Here is a 26,685-nt window from a genome sequence, read left to right as displayed (position 1 = left end):
GAATTTTTGATTGACTTGAACTAATTGTATATTCAGTATGAAAAACTTCAAAGTATAACTTAAGCACAACTTAAAAGAATTAAGCAAATATATAAGAAAATATTTGAGTTGGCTCAGTGAACACGTTAGCAGGGGTGGTGGTCAAGTGGTTAGTGTGCTTGGCTTTGGTGCAGAAGGTTCTTGGTTCAAACCCCACCCCTGCCACATTTCTCTATGCAATGTGGAGTTGCGTCAGGACGGGCATCTGGTATAAAACTTGTGTCAGCTCAACATGCTGTGGTGACCCTGAGTGAAAAGCAAGGGAGGAGCTAAAGGGACTTACATTTACTTCATGAACACTTTAATTGTAATCATGAGGTACAAGTATCACATATTCAAAACTTTCAAAAGTTTTAAGTTCTGGGAACAATTGACTTTAAGTTCATGAACTCAAAAATATTGTAGCAACTGATTACCTCAGTATTTTTGAGTTGTGCCAACTTGTTTGGGTTTACAGTGTACCAAAGATAGAAAAAGCTTTTGTTAAATAAAGCTTTTTCTGTATCGGAGTGCTGTGGCTATGTGGATCATTCAGTTTCTATCTTTGGTGCAATTTTTCGTGGTCCCGCACTCCTTTTTACATGTTTTGGATGTGTGTCTTCATTGCATTACTTGGGTTTACAGTGTGAACACGCACATATCTAACGATGTGATCTATCATTATTGATGATATTCAGGCAACTGGATTAGCAGCACTGCATCCTGTATGTCAATGTTACAATGTGGCCGTTCACCGCGTTGTCCTGATACCTGAGAGTTTCACCAATAACCTGCACTTCATACAGGTTTTCTTTCCACCTTACAGCCCCTTTCTCAATCCAATAGAGACGTTGTTCTCTGTGTAGCGGTGGAAAGTCTGCGACCGACAGCCCGACATCAGGGCAACTTTATTGGAGGCAATGGAATCGGTCTGTGATGATGAGTCTTGTCAAGGCTGGGTTCAGCACAGCAGAGGGGTCCTCTGGCCAGACAACGCACAAAGACATGATGTTGGCGAATGAATCTCTGCAACTTTGTGCAGTGATGTGCTTTTTATTTCGTTTTATTTTTGTTGCGACATTGCTGAATGTAGATATCGCATCGACTATGATAATTTTTTGCAAAATACATTTTACAATCAACATTTCTAGTTAACTCCATACCCTGGATGCTGTGTCCTAAGTTATTTTACATACCGGTAGTGCCTAACGAATGCTCCAAGGAGAATATATTTTGCTCTGAACACATTGTTTGGTTTTGATCACAGGATAACTAATTTTGAGGTGACAGTTTTGATTTTGATAGAAGAGTCTGGTGTTTTGTAAATGCAGCTTGAATTTTTGGATTTGTGTTGAAGTTTTTGAGAAAATGGGTGGAGGTTTCAAGAAATGTGTTTTAGCAATTGAGGAAAAACTGTAAACGCTGCATCTAATGTATGCAATCAGTTTCCAAATTAACACAACTAAGCAACATGGCAGCCAACTGTCATCAAGGGCAATAGCGCATGAACACATGCCGTCCATTTTTATATACAGGCCACAACTGGAAATATCTAAATCTGCAAAGAATTTTGGCACACCCTTTTGTTTTCACCATTTTTTTTTTTTTTTTTTTTGCTCAAACTGAAACATATTGCGTGGTCTGATAATACCATCAGACTCCGAACCCATGTTTGGATAGAATCACAGTCAGACCCCTTTGGAAATACAAAGAGCCTCTGGTCGCTCCCCTGAGGGCTGTTACTGGTGATTGTGTCCACAATGTCAGCCTGCAGACCTTCCTAAAGGATGAGGCCCTGCCCCGCACCCCCTTACTGGCTTCACCGCATATCCTGACTTCACTGCTATGACAGCCGCCTGTGCAAAAGCTTGTCGTGCTTTGAAAGCAGCAACAGAAATCAAAGTAATAACAGCAGGCACCTTGACCAACTAGCAAAATAATGTAGGACTGCAAAAATAAATAAAGTTTAAAATATTTGTACCTGACAAGTGTGGCGATGACTCACCATATTACATGCACAATTTTAGCCTTAAACATGTTTTCAGTTTCTGTGACATATGTGACAAAAGTCAATAGTTCAGTGTGAATGTTTAACCTGTATGCGACACCCACTGTGCAAGACTGTGCTTTGATGAATACGCCCAAATGTTTCAACCACACAGGCCCTAAGTCCCCACGTCATTTCTGCTCTGATGTCACTTCACTTCTTTGTTGGAAGTTCCCCAGTTGGTCTTGGCAGGCTTCAAACAAATATAGTAATTTGATGCTGCCCATGCGCATCACTCTTTTCGGCTGATTAAAAAAGGAGAAAAATCTAGTGACGTCGGATCATATGCTTTCAGTCGAGCGCCACTGGGACATCAGGACTTTGAAAGCTCAAATACAAGCAAGTGTGAACGATAAAAGTAACAATGTTTTGATAAGTACCCGCCTGGGTGTCCAGCTGTGATAATCTCCCTCTGTGTTTGTTTACAAGTCTTCACCAATGATCAGCACAAAGTACGATGGATGTCTCCTGTAAATTACAATAGTTTGTAGGCGCTTATATATCGAGCTGATTATATACAGAACAAGCAAACGATTGTCTTGTCATAAGTGGTACCGCTCCACACTCTCCTACGCTCCGCTTGCACGAGTTGCCAAGATGATAACTCGCCGGCAGTCTGTCGCGGTGTAAACAGTCACCATGCCGAGGGAGGGAAAAAAAAAAAAAAAAAACACAACTAAGGACCTACCGCTCAGGTAAGAGCTGACCTTTTCATAACTTCGCTTTGTTAGTGGGTTTTCGGAAGAATTTACATTTATTTCGTGGGCTCTGGTTGCTGCACTTGGCACTGAAAAACAGGACCATGATGTTGGATTTGTAGATTTGTTTGAAAACAAAAAATGGCATTACTTCAGTTTACGTTACACTGACAGCAACCCCCCACCCATAATACTTCTCATGTCACCTCAGCAGTTGCTTTCCATGTACAGCAACACCAACAATAAAACAAGTCATTTCTTACAGACCTAAAAATCTTTCCCTTTCTCCCCAAGGCTGTATCACCAGTGTGCAGTAATTTAGCTACAAGCATTTATATCCATTTTGAAAGACACCCGATAGCCTTTATTAGCTCTCTGAAGCAACATAATAGGACCCCTTTAAGAGTTACAAAAAAAGTAAAAAAAAATGCCTGAGCAAAATGAACAGGATATTTAAACGTCAGCAGATATTAAGAAAAATACAGTTTTTGCCATATTCTCTGCTTCATACCATTTCAAACCATCCCTTAAGATATTACTGAAATCTTTAATATTTTAAACCAAAGTGACGGGCATGGATAAAGTTATAAATTGATATTTTCAAATTTTAATCTTCAAAATGTCCAACTCACAAATTATTATTCTTTAAAATAAGAGATTTACCTTTGACAAGCAACTCAAAAGATCATAAAAACTAGAAAAGGCTCAGGGGTTTTATGTTTTGTTTTGAAGGATCCTTTCTGATAAATACAAAGCAGGTGGATCAGAGGGATAAGAAGACCTTGGTTTGATTCCCAGTCACTCTACTTTGTCCTTGGTCAAGACACTTGACCTACATCACCCCAAAGAACAAACAAGAATTAAAGAGAGCTGCAGTGGAAATCTGGTGGAGCAACAGCATAGATGAGACCCTACAGGAGTGACAGCTATAGATCTAATCATTACAATGATGAAATGCTTTCCATCTTGGCTGCACAGTAAAGTGATTACAAATACATACTCCACCCTGATTAACAGGTGACTCTATACACTAACTCACAGACCAGGCTTTGAGTCCATGTGTGTGCTCCAGGCTACCTGTCTGTGTCCTTGGACAAGACACTTATTCAACATTATTCCAGTTCACCCAGCTGTAAATGGGAACCAGCTATGGCTGGAGAAGTGAGCTGTGATGGACTGGCATCCTGTCCGGGGGGAGTCACACACTGTCATCTGCATCAAGCTGTGGAATCTGGATATAAGCAGCAGCAGAGATGAGCCTCAGGGCCTCATATAGGGCTTCAGGCTTCTACTTCCTCATGACAAAACTACTTGAGGCTAAAGGGATAAAACACGGTCCACTGGGCTAAACTTGTTTCTGAAGACACAAATATAGAAAACAGTCCAATTCATAGTTTGCTTAGCATGAACTCCAATTCATAGTTTGCTTAGCATGAACTCACTTGGTGGTTGCAGATAAGACTGGGAGACTGCCAGATTCCGCTTCACTCTTCCTCCATCGCCACATTGCTAAAGAGGAAGATTTAAAAAAAAAGAAGCAAACAAGCAAAATAAAAAAAACAAGATCTCATACAAGATGCATGCTATAATTATTTTTCAATCTGCAATATAAACTATATGATGCAGTAGGTTCTGAAAATATTTTTTTAAATAACAGTAACATGTCCGTCCTATTGTAAAGTACATGGAAATGCAATTTAATTAACGACAGAAAATTACATGAAAAGTCATCATTCAAGTTGACAATGTGGTTCAGTCAAATGCACTGCGATCGATATGAAACAATCTCATACATGAACTTGGCGGACTCTGAAAAAGGAAGCATGATGTATACAAATGGCAAAGTCAATGTGATCATTTGTAAAACCTAAAGCACATCTTATTTAATTTCAGCTCCACTGTGGTGGTCTGCAGAAGCAAGATTACAAAAATTAAGTGACTGTCCAATTACTTAAGGACCTGGCTCTACCCCCAACTTCATCAATGTATTTAACACAAGTTAAAGCTACAGTGTGTATGATTCAGTGTCATCTAGTGGTGAGGTTGCAAACTGCATTATGATGCCAATGTTCACAATTTTGGTTCCCTTCAAGTTTAGGGGATTTAAGCTCCTTTGCATTCGCTTGAGAGTGGCAATATGTATTCTAATCCAATTACATTTGTTCCACAATCTGATTGGCTAATCGTGTGAGATTTCAGACCATAAAATATCAAGTAGACAGTAGCAAAATATTTGACCGTTTCACATTTGATGTATAACTCCGCGCCCTGACCGTATTGCTGCACAGGTGTCACTAATGGCGGTATCAGCTGAGAGCAACAGAAACTAGTGCAGTGACGATGATGCCAAAATGCGTGGATTTAATTGGATTGATTGATGGATTTACCGTGGATTTAACTCAGTGCAGCTGACAAGATGGAAAAATCTGTGGGTTTGCTCACAGAATTTCCAGTTTGGCATGAAGGCGCTGTTGCTACGGTAAGCTTTGACGAGCTGACCACACCCTTTCACAACGATTCGCCGACCGAATTACTTACAGAAAATTAAACCGTGCAAATGATGTATTTGTCTTAGAATGGGAATTAACACTGTTGTGTCTGAATTGCGGACGTTCATGTTGGATTACGGTTGCAAATATCCGTTTTAGCGGCTCCCCTAACGCGTCACCGGTAAAAAGTTTGCAACTGTAAAATCTAGCATGAACGTCCGCAAATCGGACACAACAGGGTTATTCCGCAAATATTCTCCATTTCACAAAAATGAGGGTGATGGTGCAACATGGTAATCTCCATGAGGTGGACCACTCACATGTACATACGAAAGTCTCATTCTAAGATTATGAAAGCACACAGATTCCTTGTTGCAGGCAATTATACACCAATGGACACATGGTTGTGAGTGCTATGTTCCATTTCTGCTCATAAATGCTCTTAAACCTTGTACACTGCAGCTTGAAAATAAACATGATTTTCAAATCCACTTTGGCTCTGTCAGTCTTACCTCACTGTAGCAAACTTTGACGGAACACTCCAGGTCCCAGGTGGTGGACTTCAGCTCCTGGAGCTGGTCCAAAGAGAAGCTTAGTCGAGTACTGTTGGGACAAACTTTTTTTGAGCACATCTCTGGAATGAAGTGCAGCTCTTTTCCTACAGGACACGAGCTGTTTGAGCGCACCACGCAGCTCATCACCTTGATGGTGAAGACGCTATCCCCGAAGGTTTGCACAGAGATCTGCAAAAAACAAAGACGAGACCAGTTAGAGGCACAGTTTCATTTTCTTATACTTCTGATAGTTATATGGATGTGTGTACAGTAAAGAAATTTACACCTTTTCCAGCATTATGCACATCTCCGAAATATCAGTGAAAGAAAATATACATGTAATTTATGGGCCAATCTTACAGCCAATGTTACAGTTTGACATTTTCAAACTTTATAGCTCCTTTGCAGCTTTATCTTATTATATACGGCCATTCTGCACAACAGCCACCATTCATTAACTGTGTTTAAGCAGGACTTGAGTTTGGAGCCACCAGACCCAGACACCAGGATGAATGGTCTCTTACCTCGGCATAAATTCTCTTGTCACTCTCCACCTTGGTGGTGGGATCCAGAGGAAAACAGTAATCTGGTGTGGTGTACAGCTGCATTGATAAAGGTGTCTTAGGAGGGGTATGAGTTGTAATGGCAATGGCTGATTCGGGTTCTGATTCTGCAACTGGAAGAGAAAACATAAAATCCGTAAATGAACAAGAAAAAAAAAAAGACAACATACATTTTATCAGTCTGGCTGTATTTCTGTAGGATTGTCATTACAAATATTCTGTATTCACCCGTCAGAGCACCCAGAGCCCTCCACGCAGAATTCTACCTGAAGAGGGGGTGGGCTGATGCACAAGCATAGCCAATATTATGTTTGTCGGAATATCCATTTCAATACAATGTCTGGTTTTATCATAAATAAAAAATGTAACACAATGCTAAAATATCAGCCATATGAGCATTGTGTTCTTTATAATTTGCAGTTGTTTAATTAATTATTAAGCTCATATTGTGTTACGTACAATTTGTACATGTTCAATAAAGCACCTCTATCTATCAAAAACTATATATATATATATATATATATATATGAGCTTTTGAGAAAAAGTGGAACTTGTGAAAATCAAGGAATATTTGTAGATCACCCTCTGTCCATTTGCAGGTATTAATGAGACAAATTTACTCCATAGAAGTTGGCTTTGAGTTAACAGAAGTTAGCATGCACGCTAACATCCACCAGTTGTCTTGTAAATCAGTTCAGAGGTGTTATTCAGTTCCAAAAACAGCAATTTATTTCTTGCTGGCTTTTACATAATATATGAGCAAGGTGTTATGTGTAGCCAAAAATTAAGCAAAGTCGGCAGCAAGGGAAACCAGGAAGTGATGTCACCACGCTAATGTCCACTAAATGTTTAGTAAATCCTTTCAGAGGTGTTATCGAGTCACAAAAACAGTGTTTTCAGTTTTAGAAACATTAATTTCTCACTTGTTTTATATAATATATGAGAAAGTGTTATTTTTAGCCAAAAACGAAGCGAAGTTAGCAGCTACCAACACCAGGAAGTGATGTCACCACTCTAAAGTTTACAAGATCAAACCATAAAATTATGTACAGAATACAACATTTTAGATCTCTTAAAATAGGTCAAGGTTAGCCATCTGTGAACTTATCCAAGGTCTATGTCCCAAGAATGTTCCCTGTAAATTTGAAGACTCTGGCAGTAATAGGACTTATGCTGAGCACAGACAGACGGACAGACGCACAAAAAGCCGTTGCAATACCCAATGGCCATATCTGATGGCCTCGGGGTAATAAATCACAAATAGCTCACCTGTTTGTGTACATTTTTTGTCCTTTTCTCGTTCATTAAATATATTCCTTGTCATTTATTTTAATTTCAGATGGGCGCTTAACCAACTTTCTTTAAAAAAAAAGGAGGTGAGCTGATACTCAACCCTGGGCCCTCCGACAGGCGAATACAGTACACATACACACGTTTATACATATACACACACACACACACACATATATATACACATACATACATATATACATCGTAATGTGCAAAGGTTTCGATGCGTACGTTGACAATTTCCCAGACATTTGTCTTATTTTGAAAATATTCCAGATATTATTAGTTAATAATATATATAAAGATTAAACACAGAACTGGAGAAGCTGAATCTGATTCGACTGTTCTCATTCTGCTGCATTTATTGAATGCTACATTTGGACAAGCATCTCAAATCTGAAGCTGTTTTCAGGCCTCACCTGTGGAATTATCCTTTTTCCCAAGCACCAGTGAAACCCTGGGGTCGTTCAGTCTGAGTTCATTGTAGCTGGTGAAGGTAGTGGCTTTAAAGTATTCCAAAGCCTTGCTCTGCACCGCCTCTGCACTGTCGTTGTTCAGTTTAAGATTTGGTGGGATTCTGTGTGTGATGCTGGCCAGCAGGATCTCATTGTTGGACTGCAGGAAGGGAACACGACTTGAGATAATTAATGGCAGAGACTGTTTTGTGCCAGAAGGCAAATCCAATCAATAGTAGGAATCATTTCACAAGCATCGAGAAGCTTATTAAAGTAGTAACTTGAAACAAGTGCATACAAGGCGTATATTTCAGGAATAGTCACAAAGTGGTCTTTTCTGTGAAATGCAAATCCTAGCCCATAACCAAGTCATGACATTGTACATATGAGATGATTTAACTAATTAATTCATTTTGCACTGTGTGCAGTTTTACTTACTCCAAATTTTGTGTGTTGTAGGTTTTGGAAGCTCCATACGGTGCCCTCAGGTCCTCTGAGAAACACACTGGTAGTCTTCTTTGTTTCCACGTAAAGCGACACATTACTGCAACATAAAAAATCAAAAGTTACAACAGACTTGCAGTCAGGAAAGACAGCAAAATAACAGACACGAGGTTTACCGGATCCTGCTGGACTCTGGGATGTTTATTATGTGAAGCTCAGTATCATCACTGGGATCCTGCTGCTGCAGGGAGCAGGATTTGAATGGAGAGGATGCTGCCGTTTCAACATTTATAAAGTACTTCATAGATGGAGCTTCATTTTCAAGTATGCACTCACTGGAGCCGAGCTTGAATCCTGTAACAACATAGTTTTCCATTACTCGTTTCTGACTGCTCAGATACACGTGTAAAACAAAATACCATTTAATTTGGAAATGGCAATTAAAGCTCAATCTGCATGGATAAACACATATTGGTTATTTTTCCTATGCCCTTGGAAAAGCCTAGCCATGTAACCTATAAAATGCAGTGTAGAAAGAAACAGAGGAGTCCATCCCCTCCAATTTGTTAAAACAATAACTCAAAATTAGTAAATGCCATCATTTTGTAACTCATCAAATTATAAGGGCATATATTTGGTGGAAAAAAAAAAAGCTGGCAATGACTATGGAAAATTCATCTTTATTTTGCCTATGTCTGCCTCCTACTACAGTGAGATGATCAAGTGAGACGAGTGAAGCTCTAGTCCCACCGAATAATGAAGGATGAATAATGAGGCAGGTAGCATGAGTTTTTTTGGGGGGGGGGGGTACGAGTGTAGTAATTCAACAATCGTGGGAGAATAGTGGCTCGGAGAGGCTAACGAGGCTCATCTCTGAGCGTGGCGCTAATTTCAAGAAGTTCAAAATTTAGCAACAGCGTGGGGCAGTTTGTGTACAAGGTACTACGAGGACAAACAAGGATTTTAGAGGCATGTTTGTGGTGAGGACGAGGCCGTTAAAAGCTCATTATCAGAGCACCTGGCGGCTACGAGGACAGGACAGGCTATTTTGGCTCTGCCCTCTTGCGCACTACAATCCCACCTGCTTTGTGCGCCGGACACTGCATATAAAATAATTATTTTGTAGTGGATTAATCATTTTCTGTCAGTTTGGAAGTTGAAAACACCTCTAATCCCGTCTGGAATCACAGAGAACATTTGGAGCTTTTTTCCTGTCTATCTTGTGCTGCATGAGGTGGAGAACATATTTGGAACAGCCTAAAAGGTCATTATTTGACATCTGTATTTTGTAATAGTTTGGTATAACAGGTGCATGTTCATTTCTTCTTTATAAGCAGCTGTAAAAGTATGTTTATGATAGATTTAACATAGTGTTATAATGGATCATTGTGTCAGCGTGCTCTGAGGCAATGACTCACACTCAAGACAAGCATTTTCGCAGAATGGGAGCGTGTAAAAGAGTGATTCTTTGGATCACGGTGTCAAAATGACTGTAAAACCATGGAAGAAATAAAGCCAGTGAGAAGCACACAGGCCCAGGAACCCGTGGTTCGGTTCTAGTTGGCCTATGGATGCGTTTTGTGCTGTGGGTTTTTTTGGGGCGGGGGGTGAGGAGTGGTACCCACAGTTGCGGGTGTATATAATTAAAGCGGCCACCTCATTGTGTACCACACCGCCTGGACTGTGCACGAGTGGCTTTTTTGAATGGCATTCAAAAAATGGCATTTTGAATGGACGCTGTAAACTGAAAACCCACACTTTAAAAGGGACCAAGTGTGGAAGGGCTGGAAGTTTGGACCAAACCCATACCTAAAGGTGCACCAACGTCAAGTTACATGGCGCTACATGGATCATATGTGCCTTGACATGGATCGTATGCAGTGACACGAGCCATTCGAGGCTGGATGGGGCTCAAATAACAGACGCTAGATGCTGATACCTGGCACAAGCAAGGTACTTAGAGACTTTTTCAAAGCGGATACGTGATAGATTTATACATGGATCATTATTCAAACAATCACTGACAAATCCATACGTGCCTCATTACTTGGTGGGACAGAGGCTTTAAGGGCAGAAATATACTTGCTTTATAACAACATTTTGTGCAGACAACTGGCTGGCTGCTTCTTGAACGTAAATGTGCACATACCTGCCTGTGTACTATGCGTGTTAGTGGAAGATTCCACTAGAGGGCACATCATGGTACTCAAACCTAAAGACCTAAAATTTTACTGAAATATTGGCAGCTGTTATGATGATCATATTGGTTGCTGTGCACTGGCAATGACACATCACCTGCATGTGGGTAACTGCGGACTTGGTCACAACTTCATTTCAAAAGGTTTCTGCCATATTTTGTTGCTGCTGTGGATCCTAATGTGTGTGATAATTGGTATTATCATACAATTATCCTTTAACCACAGCACTGAGGGTAGAAATTAAGTGATAGATAGATATAGACATAGATAGAGATGGATAGAAGGCCATCATCCATGTTCACATAAAATGTAAGAAAATACAGTCTTGCTGCATCTTTTTTCCTCTCCCACTGTGATAATGTCATACCACCAGAAAAACAATGGAACCAACATCCACTCGAGCTAAACCTTTTAAAAAACAGTAAAGACATCATTCAAGCCTACACAGGGTCAGTATTTTCACCGATTTTGGATGCAGTATAACTTTATCTACTGTCCTGTAAGTCATAACTAGCTTGTATCTTGGCAACTAGAATTTGAAAGTAGCTTCTCCACACCGTTTGTTATGTGCTGCTGTTCCACTAACAAAAGCATGCCACTAATTTCAAATTAGACATTCACCATCTTGAAGGGACATTTTATTTTCTGCCCAGAAATCCTCCAACAACACAACTCACTGTTGTGGGTTGGAGTCAGTGAATAAACCTTTGGCACATCAATTTTTGTTTTTAAGAAAAAAAAATTGCTTTTAAAAAAAGCCAGCATTCACAAACAAGCTTCATTTGAAAACATGAAAGCACATCTGAATGTTGTTGATCTATATATTACTGATGCATTTTATGCAGTTGGTGTATTTTGGTAATTGGATCCTCTGGCTCCCCCAGAGAGAAGAAAAGCAGCTACCGTTAACCCAGCATCACCAACCGTTCACTTTTATCTGAACCCCTGTCAGAGCGCGGCTCTCACACATACCACCAAAACAGGATTTGTTAGGAAATAATTGTGTTGGCACCGAGCATCCCGCTGATTCTGCTGCTGATAATGTTGCCTCTTACAGCCAATAATGTCTCCAATGTCCAGCCTTCAGCCAGCCATGAACTCTTACATGAAACTGGAGGCCATTATCCCACAGTTTTCCTTTCCTAATAGTTTTACCAATGAGAAGACTGAAGCCAGTCCTTACTTTTGCAAATAATTTTTATTCGGAACTATTTTGGACATGGAGCATTACAAGTTGTTCTCTTGAACAACTTCAAATTGTTGAAAATCCTGGAAGGAGACTTTTGCCTTTATCCGAAACTAATTTAATGTCAACTTAATATTAAGGCTGCAAATTAATTAAATCACAAAATTATCACAGAATCAACACAGAGTAGCAATATTTGAGATTTAAATTGCAAAGTTAAATTCCAATTTGTGACCTCAATAGGGTTCTTTATTTGCAAGGTGATGGATAAGAAGGCAATGACAAAAATAAAAGAAATAAATTCACCTGCTGCCATTCAGGAAGAAAATAATGTGAGCATATTTTAAAGTCATTTAGTGACATAATATTTGTAGAAAAGAGCATTACAGTTTAATTCCACATGATTCAAATTTTCCATACCATTCCTTCAGTTATTTCAGTATTTCCTTAAGGTTGCGGTCATTCACTCAGTCTTTTGTAAATGGACAGACTGGACATTTTGTGTTGCAGCTATTGTTTTATCAATGTGGAGCTAATTGTGTACAAATACGTACCATAACAATTGTAATGTTAAACTATTTTACAGTCACTACGTGGGTAGCAGTCTGATGTTAGCAGGCAAATACATTTTTGTAAAACTCATTATTTTATCAAAGAAAAGCTTAACACACTTTTCACCCAGCCATCTTCTTGCTAATCTAGCTAGCATGGCTGCTAGCCAGACTATAAATTCAATATTACAATAAAGAGGAATATTTGTGCTGTCAAATTACATGTCAATAAATGACTGCATCTGATAATCTGTCTTTAGAACAGCTTGTACTTGAGCAGGGCAGAAATTTAGGAACTCAAATGGCAAGCTAATGTGATAGCCACCACCATTTTGGAGATGACTACTTCTGCTAGTGCCATCCTGCTCATCAACCTAAAGGCCCTATAGGAAAGGAAAATAATAAGAAATGTAATTCCCCAAAAGAACCAATTCAGTTGTAGAGGAAGTAGACTGACAGACAAGCAGAGCGCATCATTATAGTGCTTCTTTGAGTGGTCAATTATGGACCCTCGGCAGACAAGTACACTACCTTTTGTAAAATATGTTTGTATGCAACATATGCATGTGGATGTGGATGGATGGTGCATTATTTTATTAATAAGTATGCTGTTCTGTGGGGTATTCTGAGAATTTGGGGGATCTCCAAGACCTTCCTGGACATAATCAGTGATCTATCAACAGGTACTATTAGTGCCGTGTGGGGGCATCTGTTTTTCAAGGGGATGTGTTCTGAGACAGAGTTTGTTCCATGTTAGCGTGAACTGGATATTTGCCTAGACCTTTTGAGATTAAGTGATGCCTGAAAAGACGTTATAGAGGCATAAGGTTACTGGACAGAGTTGTTTGGTGATGCCAAGACATTAGGGTTAGGGTGCTTGTTGTCTTAATGTATGGCTGTGACACTTAGATGGTAACTACTCAGCTAAAAACAAGCGGATGTCTTTGGTACTAGGTCGCTTTGGAGGATCTTTGGGTACAGCTGGAGTGATTGTGTGTCCAACAAATGATTACTTAATGAAACTCAGATGATGCATACGACTTGCATTAAGAGGGAACATCAGTTATGAAATATCCTTTGTGGCATTCTGACCATGTGAGGTGACTCCCCAAATGTGACATCTATGGCAGTTCCATAGTATGATGCTTATGGAGACATGTAGCACGAGTACATGGCCCTATACCTGACCTAGCCCGGCAAATAAGTGGACCTTTAAGATCATTTGGAGTGTTTTCTTAAAATGAATGTATCTGTGTGTGTGTGGGGGGCGCAAACAAATCAGTTATATCAATAAGAAATCAGTTGAAGTCAACAAAAAACTAAAAATTCTTTAATCTATGAAAAACAAATGCTGTTAAAAAAAAGTTGTACATGTCGGCCTGAAATGATTTGAGTGCAATGCCCTCATCACAGCATTTTCTCAGTAATTTCATCAGAAATCTATTCCCCTACCCCACCCTCCCCATCCTCCACAGACACACTTTTGATAAGTGATGCCAAGAGTTGATATTTATCAAAAGACTTCTGCAAGTATGCCTGCATTCTGTGAGTACTGTTTACTCACTGCTGCATGATGCAAGTTTGAGTTGCACGATGTGCTGAATAAAATTACTTTGTGTTCATCACAGAACCAAATTGCACCGATACGGTTGGTGACCCAACAGAGAGCCAAATAACAGCAACAAGGTCCGGGGCTGTGTTCTATGTGGAGTTTGTTTGATCGTCTCGTGTTCGCATTGGTTGCCAGGTTCCTCACACTCCCAAAGACATGCAAGTTTGGTGAAATGGAAACTTTAAAATTTCCATAAGTGTGAGGGAGCGTGCAAATGTGTTTGTCTTTGTGTGGCCCTGCGATGGATTGGCTGCCTCTCTACAGTGTACCCCACCTCTCGCCCAATGACCACTGGGATAGGCTCCAGTTCTCCTGTGACCCTTACGAAGGGCACCTGGGTAATTTTCAAAATAAAACACTCCATGTAGGTAAAATCATATTTCACATTATTCATGAAAAAATAACATTAAAGATAATTAAAACTTGGAAAAAATTCTGAGATACACCAATCGTGATTCGATTCATATTGCAATACATTACATCACTGTTCACACTAAGTAATATATGGTGAATGAAAAACTTGAAATAAAAACTATTCTGCAAGACGTCGGCCATTTTTCTATGTAATAGCTGATTTTTCATGGTGTCACAATACTTTTTTTTCTGTAAGGATACGGTTCGACACAGGCCCCATAATTAACATATGTGATGAATCATTCCACCGCGATGACTCAACCACACACTCCCGAAACATTGTCATGGAATCAAAAGGCGCATGCGCAATGGATCAAAATTATGTCACACACACATAACTTCAGCAGAACGCTGTACCTGATTCAATCAAGGGTGACTTTGCATCACAAAAACTAGTTGAGAGTGTGATTTAACAAGCTTGGGAACATCAGATGCTCGCTCTCAACTTCTGCAAAGTGGTTTCTGCTGATACAATTGTATTTCCAGCTTGGAAAAAAGTGTGTTTATCCAAAAAATGCCAGGCTGCAGATGTATATCAGAGCAGTGTTTCTATCAACAGTTCCATCTGGATGTCTTTTCAAAGTAAAGTTCCTAATCACAGAGCAAAGCAGTATCTTCTGCATCATGTTTCCAAACTATGGTCATGTAATGTGTTGCCCATTTTTCTAAGAGAAGCCAAAGCTCGACCATAAAGTCAGAAAATGATCCCACACATTTGAATTAATTATGATTCACATCATTCCTCCAAAGATTTATTACACATCAGCAGAAACACTAATGGCGTAATAGATCATATGTGTTTGAAGTATTAATGAGGTTACACAAATGTTTCTCACCTTCTCTTCCTGTGAAGGAGATTGATTTTGGATTTCGAACTGTGGTGAATGAAGTCACGCCCCCAAACTTCTGCTTCACCCATGTGACCACCTCCTCGTCTTGACTGGGGAAGGCTTCTGTGTTCAAAGTCATAGGCGGGACGCAATATAAAGAATTTGCAAAATTCTTGTTTACCTGGAAAGTACAGTCAAATATCTTAATTAGTAAAAATTAAATAAAACCTTCAAAGAAAACAAAATCATGTATATCTGGCTGTTCAGTCATTGCTGGAACAGGATTGCGTGAGTCATCTTTGTATTTGTTAAAGTTTACCTCATGTCTGCATAAATTCTGTCTCACCAAACATGTCTGCCCGTCCCTCCATTTTTTCATCATGCCCACCCAACTCTGTCTCTCTATTCTTCTCACAGAGTTGTGTTAAAAAGAAATGTTTATTATGGTTAAATGTCCACGAGCACAGTTGCACAACCCAGTTGGAGCCAGGGTCTTTCCTTTGCTTCCTGAACGGGGCCAGGAAATGGGACCTTTTTTAGCTTTGTGCGTCACCAGTCGGCTGGAATCTGGCTCCATACAAGGTATAAATACATACATCTATTCCATCAACCAGACACTGCCGTTTCCTCGTCTGAGCCACTGGGAAATAATGGAGTTAACATGAAAGTTTGCATGAACAAGCAGACAGAGGTGGAGACCAGGCACAAAGGAGTGTGGATTGTTAAACACACACATTACATATTAAGCACATTTAATTCTTAGGCTCTGGCAAAAGCCTTGGTTTGTACCCTGTAAAAGGCAGTGAATGAATAGATTCCGTCCCTGCCAGATTTTTAACACTAACTCCAAAACAGCAAATGCTATTATCTCGCAACTCACCAGACTAAAAAGGGCATACAATGAGGATAAAGAGATTCAAATCTGGTTTTCTTGGCGGTACCAGATAAATAGAAAAATCATGTTTGTTTAACCAAATGCTAATTAGACAAGGTGACCTCTATTTTGATCCACTCCAAACTGATTTGTACACATTGCCCTCCAAGGAAAATAGTAATTAAACCATTTAATCTAGTTAGCAAACAAACAACCAACTTGGTAGAAAAAAAAAATGCAGATATTTTTATTTTAAATGAACAGCAATGTATTGAATTCAGCCTGGCCAAAAAATAAAATGTGTTGCCTTCAAATGTGCCTGTTATCTATCAAGAGTGAATAGTGATTCATGCGTTTATCTCTTCTAGAATACTGCAACATTCTATTTTCTGGTTTACCGCAGTCCAGTATTAGGGCTCTCCAACTGGTTCAAAATGCGGCTGCCAGAGGTTTGACAGGAAGCAGAAAGTTTGACCACATTACTCCCATTTTGGCATCCCTTCACTGGCTCCCTGTCCCAGTGAGATCAGATTTTAAGGTTCTGCTACTAGCCTATAAAATTCTTCACAGACTAACACCTCCCTGCCTAGCTGACCTAATTAAACCCTACGTACCGGCCCGGGCTTTGTGTTCAAGGTGCAGGACTACTTAGCGTCCCTAAGGTGAATAAAAAGTCTGCAGATCATAGAGCTTTCTCTTATCGTGCCCCTGTTCTGTTGAATGATCTCCCTGCATCAGTAAAACAGTCAGATTCTGTGGAGACTTTCAAGTCCAGACTTAAGACGCACTTATTTTCCCTTTCGTATGGCTAGCATACTGGCATTGTATGTTACTATGCTTTTTACTCTTAATTCATGTTATTAGGAAATGCAGCGTGCCGCGGCCTCGACTTTATCTAAATTCTGGGTCTTTTAGTGAAGCTTAGGGCGAGTGGCCAGCGATCACCTTAGTATTTCTTCTGTTTTTCTTGTTACTTAATGCTGACAAATTATACTGTATTTGTTGTCTTACTGATGCTTGATTCTGCTTTTTTTTCCTTTTCTCTCTGTTTGAGATGCAGCTCCATCCAGAGATGGGTGTGGTATCTAGTCCAGAAACCGTCCTGTGCACCAACAGCATTTCTTGTATATTTGTTTGTAAATTGTTCTGTAATTTGTGTCTGTAGCATGGCCCAAGCAGAGGGTCACCCCTTTGAGTCTGGTCTGCTTGAGGATTCTTCCTCAGAGGGAGTTTTTCCTTACCACTGTTGCTCTGGGGGTTGGTAAGATTAGACCTTATTTGTGTGAAGCGCCTTGAGGCAAACTTGTGATATAAATAAATGAAAATGAAATGAAATTAAATAGTTACTTCAGGTAATGGAAATCCATCTCTTGAGCTGTCCAATATGTGTGTCCTGTAAGCCCCAGGGAGTCACTGCTCTCTCTAAATGAACATTTGATTACCATTAGTCAAACTTAGAATTAATAAAACTTCAAAATAAAAGAAAAAACAGTGACCAGATGGAAACATATTAAATCCAGCTGTCTTGTATGCTGTGGACGATTGTAGGTGTGTGAAGCTGCTATGAAGCTTCTATCGTCATCATTATTATTATTAATATCATTGAGAATTTAACTAAAAAAAAAAGAATGCATTGTAAATGCATATTATCCAGCCATGAGCCTGATGCAGAACAGATGACATTCACTGCTGTTTGGTTATATCAATTTAAAATGACATCTATCATGGACTTAAGTCAGTGGGGCACAGAAAGTCCCAGTCACAGCTGTTAGACCCATTCAAATCTAATTTTTGTCTCGATCACGCCATTTTGTTGTAAATGGCACAAATGATGGCAAAACCCACTCAAAAATAACAATAAAACTGAATAGTAAAGCTCCCAACATAGAGCCTAACAAAATGCTGTGCTGCTCCATCTGTGCACTCAGGTCAGTTGTGAAAACTGAAGAAATTTGACACGGACACTAAGCCAAGCTGTCAAGCAGGTGTATGTTCCCAGACACACAACAGATGCTGTTGTTCTTATGTTTGTTTTTAAATCTCTTCACAGTATTGTCCCGCCTTACCTATCTGAGCTTTTTCTTCCTTATGTACCATGTCTGTCTCTCAGGTCAGCTGACCAGCTGCTGATGGAAGTACAGAGATCTAGAAGGAAGCTCAGAGGGGACAGGGCCTTCTCTATTGCTGCTCCTAAATTATGGAACAGTTTGCCCTCGTCTGTGAGAGAGGCCACGTCTTTGTCCATTTTTAAAGTTTGTTTAAAAACCTATTTTTTCTCCTCGGCTTTTGACCCCAGCAAGACTTAGTCTTTAAATTGCACTTCTTATTTATTTATTTAAATGTGTTTTAGTGTACAGCACTTTGTGTCAGCACCAGCAGCTGTGTTAAAGTGCTTTATAAATAAAGTTGTAGGGTTTTTTATACTCCAAGCCGCAGTATCCTCCATGATACCGCTCATCTTGGAAAAAAAAAAAAAACCTACTGTCATGGACAACACTGTCCAGACCGTCAACAGGACATGATCTGAGATGTGATATCACACTACTGTCAGCATTTTGCTATCCTCATCACCCATTTGTGATTAGAAACATAAAACATGCTATGGCCAACAACTTCTTATACAATGGCATCCAAAACCATCCAAAGCGCATGTGGACAACAGGCAGATGACCGACTGCTGTCAGACAGACCCCACGCCATATGTGTCAAAGCCGGCATGGTGCGGTCACTCAGTCATGCAATCACATGTGCACTCATTCTCCACCCACTTCCCAGCGCTACTGACCTCACGTGCGTGTGTAGAGCAGAGGTGCTGGACTGATGACATGATCGCTGGGTGTGTGTGTGTGTTCACAAGTGCTGAATGAGCAGCTATGTGTGTGCATGTGGGACGCACGTGTGTGCCATTGCCAGCTACTGGATACTGCTGTAGTGGGCCATGCTGTCCCATGCATCAGACACAGCCTTTCCAGGGAACTTTAATTTCTTTTTTTGTGTGTGTTTTGGCTCACTTCAGCAGGACAACACAACTCTGGACACCATAATAGTTAGACTATCACATGGGATTTATTTTTGCATGGTTGATTCCAGCGCAAGGCAGTCCGGTGAGAGGATTTTAACCACAGGCTGCGCTCCTAGCTCCACATCCAGGCTGTGAAACACTCCTGGACCACTGTTGGAGGTGAGATTTATGTTTATTAATGCTGTCATGACCTGGCACAACAGTTCCATGTCATATCTCCTACAGAGTTAGGTGATCATACATTATAGTGGCGAGATCCGTTCAACTCCAAGCCTGACGCGTGCAATGATGCGTTACTGCGCATGAGACCACGGAGAGGCACAGCTGCCCGTGGTATATAGAGATATGATGGAGACTGTAGTTCACATTATTTACGTCACCCATGGGAAGGAATGGACAAATGTCTGTACTGTAAGGTCTACTGTGGCTATAGCAGCCTGTTCAGATTTGCGGCGGTGTGCACAGTGCTTTCGGTTTGATAGCCGCAGTTCACATTCACTGTACATGATAATTCATAATTATTATCGTGATGAAGTGTACCACATACATTTCAACACTTTGTGCTCCCGGGTGGGGGGGACATTATTATACGTGGCACGTGCAGTTCATACCGGCAGGCTTTGTCATACCAGATCCATCGAGGTTCCCTCGTATGCGCTCAAATTATTTTGGATCCTGTTTTTCCACCATCAGAATATGTAAATTGCAGTCAGATGGTCCTCACATTGCACATGGACCGCCGTCGGATAAGTGTCCCAACTCGACGGTGCCTGGAGGGTTTTGAACATGTGCATCACACTCGGGGCCACCGGCCAATTTTGGCCAACTGTGTGGACTCTCACAGATGACTGTCAGGATGTTTTAGAACTGAAACCCGACACTTTTCGGATGTGCGCCGATTCATTATTCTGACGCCAACCTGGATCTTAATCTTGATCCAGGATCATGATAAACCCAACACAACAACTCTGTTGAGGACTGCATTAACTGGATCACTATCATTTGGATAGATGGCTACAACCTGAAGCCACGGATTGACCAGTTACCTGCCTAGATGGTTGCCTTCCAGGCCCCAGAGCAGTTCCATAGAGTGGTGACTGCAGCAAGGCATGTCAACAGTGCAGGTTCACAAACCTCTAAATTCACATTCTGGTTGACGTTACAGTGCAAGATCCAGCTGTGTACGTACGTATCAATAAAAGCAACAAACGCTAATCTTTTTCCCTTCCCAGGAGGGTTTTAAGTGAATATCTGTAGTCATGGTGTGATATGAGCTCAAAGTGAGGAAGGAAATGTGCTTTATCACTCGTGAGAACACTCTGCACTAAAGTCATTGATAAAAATGTGCAACTTTGAAAAAACCGCCACCTATCAGAATATGAACAATAGAGTTGGAAACAGCATAGCAGCTTTATCCATTTTGTATTTGAGAAAAGCAACTAATTTTGGTTCACAGACTGATAAGTGTTTAGAAAATCTGTAAAATGTTACAGTTTTATGAAAAGTAAAACAATTTTTTTTTTTTTTTTTTTTAAACCACAGGAGATGTTTTAAAGCAGCAGCAAGCTGTAAAGGAAAATTCTCGCTATACATACTGTAGCAACGCCAGGTCAAAATGATTTATTTATGTCTCATCTCTGAAAGGTTTCAAATTCACTCTAATTTTAAGACTGTCTAATGTATTTAGACACCCCAGGTTTGTCCCAGTTTAACTTTTGTAATAAGATTCTAACAGGAATTCAATTAAAATGTACTGTAACTGCCAGTACCTAATTGTGAAAGTCCACGCTTGTTGTAGCAGGTTTTTTTTTTTAATGTTTGAATCACCTTATTGAACTCATTACCAAAGACAATTTAAATCCACTTTCAAACACTGTGTATTGTCAAGCTGTGACAGCAGCTGCTGTCCTTGTACCACCACTATCCCTCTCGTTAATTAAACACTGAAGAAAATCTGTTTTGTGGTCTCATACAATTATGCACATATGTAAATGTGACAGTTTATAAAAGTCAAAATTTCCTATTTCTTCTTAGACTTGTATTTGGAATGGTATTTGCATTGCAAAATGTCACATCATAAAGATAAAGTTGAATAATCAGAAATATAACCCAATAATATAATATATTATTCTGAATTGGGCCATTCTACATAATGAACACTTTTACTTTTTGTACTCTAAGCATATTTTGACAGTAAAGCTTTTGTAGTTTTGTTTAAATAAAATCAGTCTACTGCCACACACTCCTGTCCATTGGTGGTGGCAGTGGTGGTAACCATTAAAGTTACATGAAGAAGACAGTGCCAGCATAACACCAACTTAGTATTGTTTGCTATTGTACATTAACATGATAAAAACATTTGGATGTGTGAATAATTGCAGTGGATACTGTAATGTTTTTGACTATTGCTTCAATAGATATTCTCACAATAGCATGAAGTTAAATGAAGCAGTTACTGCACTTGGACACTTAAGGTCCTGTCACTGTTGTGAAAGTATAATGACACGGACCCACAACAGGGGGCGTAAATGAACGGACAATAGATGAGCCAAAAATACAACACTTTACTGTTGTGAAGCGTGCACAACGAAATACAGACAAATACAGAATTTGGACAGAGTCAAATGTAGTAAGGTGACATGTGGGCAGGCTCGAGGATAGAAGACGTCCGTCCAGAGAAGAGCAGGATCCCACACGATTTCCACTGCCACCGAACCCGGAGAATACTGGAGCCGCCAAGTTCCGAGTCCCCAGGTGGCCACCGTCTCCGGCTGTCGGATCTGGTACTGCTGGCAGGAAGCAGAAACAGTTATGTGTGGGTGTGTGTACACCCAGCAAATACAAGTAGCGACAGTTCCTTAATGGTGGGTAAGACACCTCCAAAACAGGAACACAATAACGAGTACAGTAGCACCTACTGAATACGGCTGAGAATATACCTCCAAAGGCAAACGATATCTCGGCAGTGGGGTGGAGATGTCTTCCAGCTTATATGGAGTGGTTGAGTTGATGATTGGTGACAGCTGTCAGGAGTTAATGAATGACAGCTGTCACTCTCGGCTGTCCTGTGAGGCGGCAGCGCCGTCTCGTGCCTGAAGCCCGCACTCCAGGCAGGGCGCCCTCTGAATGGTGGGCCAGCAGTACCTCCTCTTCAGCGGCCCACACAACAGGACCCCCCCCTCAACGGGCGCCTCCTGGCGCCCAACCAGGCTTGTCGGGGTGTCGGTTGTAGAAGTCGGCCAGGAGGGCCAGGTCCAGGATGAAGCTCCTCTTCACCCAGGAGCGTTCAGGTCCGTACCCCTCCCAGTCCACCAAATACTGGAACCCTGCACTGGAACCCTGGCACCACCTGCGCCGGGGGCAAGGCCGACCATTCGAAGGCCCAAGGTCTGTTGCAACCGCTCCCAGTGCCTCATCGCCCCTGGTCCCACATCGGCCTGGATTTTGTCACGGGCCTCCCGCCGTCCCAGGGCATGATGACCATCTTCACAGTAGTGGACCGTTTCTCTGAGGCGGCCCACTTCGTGGCCCTCCCGAAGCTCCCGACGGCCCAGGAGACTGCAGACCTCCTGGTTCACCACGTCGTGCGTCTGCATGGGATACCAACAGACATTGTCTCGGCTCATGGTCCTCAGTTCTCCTCCCAGGTCTGGAGGAGCTTCTGCAGAGAACTGGGGGCCACCGTGAGCAGTACAGGACTGCAGCTCTGGCTCTGAAGCTGAGAGCCGGAGCTTCACCGCCGCCGGACTGAGGATTGTGAAGGGGCCTATGTACCTGTCCTTCAGTTTTGGGGAGTCCACTTGGAGAGGAATTTCCTTCGTGGATAACCACACCTCCTGCCCGGGCTGGTATGCAGCGGCCGGGGAACGCCGGCGGTCTGCATGGGCCTTAGCCCTCGTCCGGGCCTTCAACAAGGCAGAACGCCACACCCGACGGCATCTGCATAGGTGGGCCTGGACCGAGGGCACACCGACCTCTCCCTCCACCACGGGAAACAATGGGGGCTGGTACCCCAAACAGGGAGAGGCCGGTGGCAGAGGACACCTGGCTGTTATGTGCGTACTCGATCCAGGCCAGGTGGTTGCTCCAGGCTGTCGGGTGCGCAGATGTAACACAGAGGAGGACCTGTTCCAGTTCCTGGTTGGCCCGCTCTGCCTGTCCGTTCGTCTGTGGGTGATACCCGGACGAGAGGCTCACGGTGGCCCCCAGTTCTCTGCAGAAGCTCCTCCAGACCTGGGAGGAGAACTGAGGACCATGAGCCGAGACAGTGTCTGTTGGTATCCCATGCAGACGCACGACGTGGTGAACCAGGAGGTCTGCAGTCTCCTGGGCCGTCGGGAGCTTCGGGAGGGCCACGAAGTGGGCCGCCTCAGAGAAACGGTCCACTACCGTGAAGATGGTCGTCATGCCCTGGGACGGCGGGAGGCCCGTGACAAAATCCAGGCTGATGTGGGACCAGGGGCGATGAGGCACTGGGAGCGGTTGCAACAGACCTTGGGCCTTCGAATGGTCGGCCTTGCCCCCGGCGCAGGTGGTGCAGGCCTGGATATACTCCCGGACGTCGGCTTCCAGGGACGCCCACCAGAAGCGCTGCCGGACAACTGCCACGGTTCTTCGCACCACTGGGTGACAGGAGAGCTTGGAACCATGACAGAAGTCCAGGACTGCAGCTCTGGCCTCTGGTGGGACGTATAAGCGGTTCTTCGGACCTGTGTCTGGGTCCGGGCTTCGTGCCAGGGCCTCCTGGACGGTCTTCTCCACGTCCCAGGTGAGGGTGGCCACGATAGTGGACTCAGGTATGATGGATTCCGGTGGATCCGACAGCTCTGTTTTGACTTCATCTTCGTGTACCCGGGACAAGGCGTCCGACCTCTGATTCTTGGTCCCGGGGCGATAGGTGATCCAGAAGTCAAAACGCCCGAAGAACAGTGACCAGCGGGCTTGCCTGGGGTTCAGCCGCTTGGCGGTCCTGATATACTCCAGGTTCCGATGGTCCGTGAAAACTGTGAACGGCTCCGAAGCTCCCTCCAACAGGTGTCTCCACTCCTCAAGAGCCTCCTTCACCACAAGAAGTTCCCAATTGCCCACATCATAGTTCCGCTCTGCCGGGGTCAACCTGCGAGAAAAATAGGCACAAGGGTGGAGGACCTTGTCGGACTCCCCGCTCTGGGACAGCACAGCTCCTATCCCTGAGTCAGAGGCGTCCACTTCAACCACAAACTGGTGGCAAGGGTCGAGAACCGACGTTTCAACTCCCTAAACGCGACTTTGCACCGATCCAACCAGGTGAAGGGGACTTTTGGGGAGATCAGGGCTGTCAGGGAGCTAACTACCTGACTGTAGCCCTTAATGAACCTCCGGTAAAAATTTGCAAAACCAAGGAACTGTTGTAGTTTCCTACGGCTTGTCGGCTGGGGCCAGTCTCTCACCGCCGCAACCTTAGCCGGATCAGGAGCGACGGAGTTGGAGGAGATAATAAACCCCAGGAAGGACAAAGAAGTACGGTAGAACTCGCACTTCTCGCCCTTCACAAACAGCCGGTTCTCCAACAACCGCTGCAGGACCTGACATACATGCTGGACATGAGTCTCAGGGTCCGGGGAGAAGATGAGTATATCGTCCAGATATACGAAGACAAATCGATGCAGGAAGTCCCGCAAGACGTCATTTACCAAAGCTTGGAACGTCGCGGGGGTGTTAGTGAGGCCGAACGGCATGACCAGGTACTCAAAGTGACCTAACGGGGTGTTAAATGCCGTCTTCCATTCGTCTCCCTTCCGGATCCGAACCAGGCGGTACGCATTCCTAGGATCAAGTTTTGTGAAAATTTGGGCTCCATGCAAGGGCGTGAACACTGAATCCAACAGAGGTAACGGGTATTGGTTGCGAACCGTGATCTCGTTCAGCCCTCTAATCAATGCATGGACGGAGTCCGCCGTCTTTCTTGCCCACAAAAAAGAAACCAGCACCCATCGGGGAGGTGGAGTTCCAGATCAGCCTAGCAGCTAATGAGTCCCGGATGTAGGTCTCCATTGATTCGCGCTCCGGACGTGAGAGGTTGTACACCCTGCTGGACGGGTACTCAACGCCCAGAATCAAATCAATGGTAAAATCGTATGGACGGTGGGGGGGGAAGGGTGAGAGCCAAATCTTTGCTGAAAACGTCAGCAAGATCGTGGTACTCAACCGGCACCGCCGTCAGATTGGGGGCGAACTATAACCTCCTCACTAGCACTTAAACCGGGAGGAACCGAGGATCCTAAACACTCCCGGTGGCAGGTTTCGCTCCACTGAGCCACAACCCCAGACGGCCAATCAATCCGGGGATTGTGTTTTACCATCCACGAGAAGCCCAAAATCACGCAGGAAGTAGAAGGAGTCACATAAAACTATCTCTTCCTGATGATTCCCAGACACCACCAGAACTACTGGTTGTGTCTTGTGTGTGATTAAAGGGAGAAGGGTGCCATCTAGTGCTTGTACCTTCAAAGGTGAAGGAAGCACCACCAGAGGGAGCCCTACCTCCCTTGCCCATCTGCTGTCCAGCAGATTCCCTTCTGACCCAGTGTCCACCAGTGCTGGGGCTTGAAGGGTTAAATCCCCACTCAGGATTGTGACTGGGAGACGTGTGGAAATACGTGTACGTCCCACGTGAATGTCTGGACCCACCCTTAACCCAGTCTCTAAGGGCGGGCGTTTGTGTTTAACCGTTTGGGGCAGTCTCTCTGCTGATGCTCATTTGAGCCGCAGAAAAAGCACTCCCCGCGGGCCATTCTCCTCTGTCTGTAAGATGATCTTAATCTGGCCCTGCTTGTGTCCATAGCATCGTCAGCAGGGGGAGCTGTTGCCACACGGAGCGCAGAGGCTGTGGAGCGTGGGGAGGGCGGAACCTTGTCGGAACCGGAAGGGAGAGGGACGGCGCGTGCCCGGCCAAGTCCTTCGTCTCGCTCCCGACGGCGTTCCGTTAATCGATTGTCCAAACGTATAACTAGATCGAGTAGACTATCCAAATCCCGCGGCTCATCCTTAGCCACCAGGACCAACGACAGTCCGTTTATGAAGGCGGCGCGGAGCGCAGCCGTATTCCAGCCGGACCTCGCAGCCGCAATGCGGAAGTCGACTGCATACTCAGCTGCGCTCCGACGTCCCTGTCTCATAGACAGCAGCACTGTCGAAGCGGTTTCGCCTCTGTTAGGGTGATCAAAAACCGTTCTGAACTCCCTCACAAACCCAGTGTAAGTGGTATGGAGCTGTGAATTCTGCTCCCAAAGCGCTGTAGCCCAAGCGCGTGCCTCACCTCGAAGCAAATTAATGGCATAAGCCACCCTACTGGCGTCTGAAGCGTACATTACGGGACGCTGTGCAAAGACGAGCGAACACTGCATTAAGAAGTCAGCGCACGTCTCCACACAGCCTCCGTACGGCTCCGGGGGACTTATG

At 43.1% G+C, this 26,685-nt stretch overlaps 1 protein-coding gene across 1 annotated transcript in view; it reads right to left on the bottom strand.

The window, feature by feature from the left end:
- Positions 1 to 26,685, bottom strand: part of eng (endoglin) — a 95,927-nt gene that overhangs the window by 4,910 nt on the left and 64,332 nt on the right. The window contains exons 5-11 of the mRNA XM_034192120.1: positions 15,356 to 15,530; positions 8,735 to 8,912; positions 8,553 to 8,658; positions 8,079 to 8,274; positions 6,331 to 6,482; positions 5,765 to 5,995; positions 4,206 to 4,272 (exon numbers count right to left, since the gene is read on the bottom strand). Coding sequence (XP_034048011.1) covers positions 4,206 to 4,272; positions 5,765 to 5,995; positions 6,331 to 6,482; positions 8,079 to 8,274; positions 8,553 to 8,658; positions 8,735 to 8,912; positions 15,356 to 15,530 — 1,105 coding nt within the window. The remainder of the gene's footprint in view (positions 1 to 4,205; positions 4,273 to 5,764; positions 5,996 to 6,330; positions 6,483 to 8,078; positions 8,275 to 8,552; positions 8,659 to 8,734; positions 8,913 to 15,355; positions 15,531 to 26,685) is intronic.

The sequence above is a fragment of the Thalassophryne amazonica genome, chromosome 17 (genome assembly GCF_902500255.1).
Source record: "Thalassophryne amazonica chromosome 17, fThaAma1.1, whole genome shotgun sequence".
Lineage (NCBI taxonomy): Eukaryota > Metazoa > Chordata > Actinopteri > Batrachoidiformes > Batrachoididae > Thalassophryne > Thalassophryne amazonica.
This window is presented reverse-complemented; position numbering and strand designations above follow the sequence as displayed.